General features: G+C 39.5%; 1 protein-coding gene across 1 annotated transcript; it reads left to right on the plus strand.

Annotated features, from left to right (window-relative positions):
* The first annotated feature begins 3,139 nt into the window (after window positions 1-3,139).
* Window positions 3,140-3,844, plus strand: LOC149218794 (cysteine-rich repeat secretory protein 38-like). The gene has a single exon (XM_089386639.1). It carries the CDS (start codon window positions 3,140-3,142, stop codon window positions 3,842-3,844), a length of 705 nt encoding a protein of 234 aa, XP_089242765.1.
* Window positions 3,845-4,255: the final 411 nt, after the last annotated feature.

Here is a 4,255-nt window from a genome sequence, read left to right on the forward strand (position 1 = left end):
AACCGCGCCTATTACTGTAGAAATGGTAGTAAATTTGAGAGCAATCTGAATTCCGTTTTGAATAATATTTCTCAACGCGCATTCCTAACAGGATTTAATACTTATTTATATGGCCAAATGCCTGATGAAATATATGACATCCTTCAATGTGGTAGAGACGCAACACACCAACAATGCCACAATTGTTTGCAAAAAGGAATCGCCGCCCTTCGACAAGTTTGTGGGAATTCCATGGGGGGCAGAGTTTGGTTAGAAGATTGCTATTTGCGTTATGAAAATGGTAGTTTCTTCAATGTAGTGGATTATGTTACTAAATATCGTTACATTCAACTGAATGTTTCGAGCCCTGGTGTCTTTAACGCAGCTCTTGAGAGGCTACTTAACAATTTGTCAGGTGAAGCAACATCTAGATCTGGATTATATGCTTCGGGATCAATTACAGACTCCTTGTCTCGAAACATTTATGGTACGGTCCAGTGCTGGAAAGATATATCTCTTGACGACTGCACCAAATGTCTATCATCCACAATGAGTAATATAGTCACATATTATGAATAAATGTCCATAAATCTCTGATCTCATGTTGAACTGTTTCAAAAGCATGACCCAAAAAATTTAATTTTGTGAATGATTAAAACATTGACGATGACTAGTACTTTGGGTTGATAACTTTCAACGAATTCGATTAGGTGAATAATTAGAACATGTGGATATTTTATGAATATCAGAGCCATTGGGGTGATTCTGAGAATCTCGACGTCGCCCCGCGATTCTCAGAACCACAGGGTGGCGGGGCAATTCTCAGAATCGCCTTGATGGCTCTGATGTTTCAAAAACTTCATGTATTTCAAAAGCATGACCCAACAAATTTAATTTTGTGAATGATTAAAACATTGATGATTACTAGTACTTTGGGGTGATAATGTTCAACGAATTCGATTTGGTGAATAGTTAGAACATCTGGATATTTTATGAATATTAGAGCCATCAGGGGATTTTAAGAATTGCCCGTCCACCCCTCGATTCTCAGAATCGCCGGGTGGCAAGGCGATTCTCAGAATTACCCCGATGGCTCTGATGTTTCAAAATCTTCATATATTTCTTTTTTTTTGTAGGCTAAGGTATGATTCATTAATATAAAAATAGAGGAACTATGTACATATAAATTCCGTCACACCTGCCCCGAAGGGAAACCAGGCAAACTTCAAAAATCAGTCATGTCCAGGTGAGTATATGGTCAGATTGTCTAAACAGGAAAGAAAATACTACTGTTCAGCCTTAACATACTAAGCAAAAAACTGCGAGACTATGCATACAGAACTAAAATGAACAGCTCGCTATGAGAACAAAACTAACGAAAAGAGTGGTTTATAAAAACCGTCAGACGCTATTGCTTCATATCTTCTGGCTGGAGATCCGGTTCCACCTTAGCAATGCCAGCATCGCGAATGAGCTGAGTTAACTTATCGAGCTTCCTGTCCTGCATCATGAGAGTAATCTGGAGGTTCTTCAGTTCTTTTTTCAAATTGGATTGGGCAATGTCCACCATCTCTGCTGCTACCTGTTCCATAGACTTTGCAAGCAGACGCTTGAGACCCCAATAAACATGAAGAGATTGTTTATACAGTGACATCCGCCCCCTGGTGTGGCCAGGGTTAGGGAGATAATGCTCCCAATCCACCATCTCCGGATCCGATTGCTCCTGCAGGGCCTCCTCCTCGAGATGGTCTACAATCCGCCGAACCTTTGGATGGGTTTCATGCATATAGGCACGCTCAACTTCGGCCAATTTACGACGCATATCCCTCTTTCCTCGCCCCCTTCCTGGAACCCCAGCACTGTCGCCTTCCTCGCGGGCAGGACCTCGACCACGACCACCTCCTCGGCCCCTCCGGCCTCTTCTGCGACCGCGACCACTACGAACCGCTTCGTCGTCAGCATCCGCAGGGCTACTATCATCATCGTCAACACCTTCATCACCACCTAAGGAACCAGAATGCCGTATCCATTTGCCGACCTTGCCGCCCGAGGGCAGGCGTCGGGATGCAGCTCCAGAATTCTCTCCTGCCTGGTCAGCCGAATCATCAGAAAGGTCTACAGGTATATAACGCAAACCTTCATCCTCGGCATGTTTCCCCTGCTCCCCCAGGGGCGTCCCCTGACTGCGCGTTCGTCGGCCCTCAGAGCGAAGTGTAGCCATACTTGCAGAGAAAGCAATACTGAAATCCCTCACGAAATATAGCAGAGACCTTGAGAAACCAAGTCTTATATAAGCGCGGCGGAAGAAACCGGTTGCATGGAGGCTGATACCTGTCCACCACCCTCCGTCGTCATGGTAAGGAAGGTCTTTATTACACGTCGCGGGATGAGAGCTGTGATATGATGAGCAGTGTGTCCTCCCAATGCATGACCCAACAAATTTAATTTTCTGAATGATTAAAACATTGATGATTACTAGTACTTTGGGTTGATAACGTTCAATGAATTCGACTAGGTGAATAATTAGAACATGTGGATATTTTATGAATAATTCATTGTAGCAAATTTAATAATAATATATTAAAATTCTAGATCTACAGATTTAACTATGCGCATGTCATCTCTTTCACTGGAATTAAGTTTAAAAATCATGAATGGGTCATATTGTGCCAAGGAAAATAGATGAGTCTCAGTGCAACTACCTTTCCAGAAACTGTTCAATGATTGAATTTTTCTTTCATTCAGTGGTTGAATTTTTCTTTCATTTAGTGGTGGGCAGCTTCGGTCATATCATGCCAAGGAAATTAGACGATTCACAGTGCAAGTAAATTTCGAGAAACTGTTCAATGACTCAATTTTTCTTTCATTCAATAATACGATAGACAATTCATGCCCTTAGTCATTTCAATGGTTCAGATTTGAGATCATATTATAGGTTGACATTATATTATAGGCTCGGATTTGAGGTCATATTATAGGTTGAGATGATATTAATGGTTCAGATTTGAGATCATATTATAAGGTACTGATTTCTAAAGGTTATTATAGGTTTAAGGTTTAGATCATAACCATCAGAGGTAACCCTCAAAACTACATAACCATCTATGGGGCTGCTATTTGTCCATTTATTAATGTTGGGTAACATTCGTGTCCAATAACCATGGCCATTCCTACGAATATCTGCTTCCATTCAACCGATTCTAGATGCTCTCTTCTGCAAATTATTGTGCTATTCTACATATTTGTTGTTCCGACCTTCATTATTACTGTTCATGGACAGTTTTACAACGCACAGACGCCATATATGTGCAACCGCGCCTATTACTATAGAAATGGCAATAAATTTGAGAGCAATTTGAATTCCGTTTTGAATAATCTTTCTCGACGCGCGTTCCTAACAGGCTTTAATACATATTTCTATGGCCAAATGCCTGATGAAATATATGGCCTCCTTCAATGTGGTGGAGATGCAACAGACCAACAATGCCACAATTGTTCGCAAAAAGCAATCGCTGCCCTTCGACAAGTTTGTGGGAATTCCATGGGGGGCAGAGTTTGGTTAGAAGATTGCTACTTGCGTTATGAAAACGGTAGTTTCTTCGGTGTAGTGGATTATGCTGCAAAATATCGTTACATTCAACTGAATGTTTCGAGCCCTGGTGTCTTTAACGCGGTTCTTGAGAGGCTACTTAACAATTTGTCAGGTGAAGTAACATCTAGATCTGGATTATATGCTTCAGGATCAATTACAGACTCCTTGTCTCGAAACATTTATGGTATGGTCCAATGCTGGAAAGATATATCTCTTGATGATTGCACCAAATGTCTATCATCCACAATGAGTAATATAGTCACATATATCTGAATATTATGAATAATTAGTATATTCAGAAGGTTAATTGGGAGTGGTGGGTGAAATGCTATTATTTTCTTACTAGTGATATGATGACTATAATACCATGATTGTAATGACTTTGTGCGTTTATGATTAACAGTTCCTTGAGAATATATTATATGATATTTTGTGAAAAGTAAAAGATTTATATAGATATTTTAGAGTATATTTCAAAGTTATATGATGGTAGCAATGACTCTTGGAAAAGTTATGTGGGAAGATGTTAAATATATATCATTAAATTAAACTAAATATAATATTATGTTATATAGATAGATAGATAGTGTTAATATAGTTTATATCAATATTCAAATATGTAATTTTTTTGGAAACTGAAACAAATTAATAACTTGGAAATCAACGTTAAATTATGTAACCTTT

Source organism: Pinus tabuliformis, chromosome Q (assembly GCF_031772625.1).
Source record: "Pinus tabuliformis cultivar Carrire ecotype Pingquan chromosome Q, CPIR1, whole genome shotgun sequence".
In the NCBI taxonomy this organism is placed as follows: domain Eukaryota; kingdom Viridiplantae; phylum Streptophyta; class Pinopsida; order Pinales; family Pinaceae; genus Pinus; species Pinus tabuliformis.

What these genes read in the sequence shown, in the direction of transcription:
- LOC149218794 (XM_089386639.1), top strand. Translation starts at nt 3,140, where the DNA reads ATGGCCATTCCTACGAATATCTGCTTCCATTCAACCGATTCTAGATGC.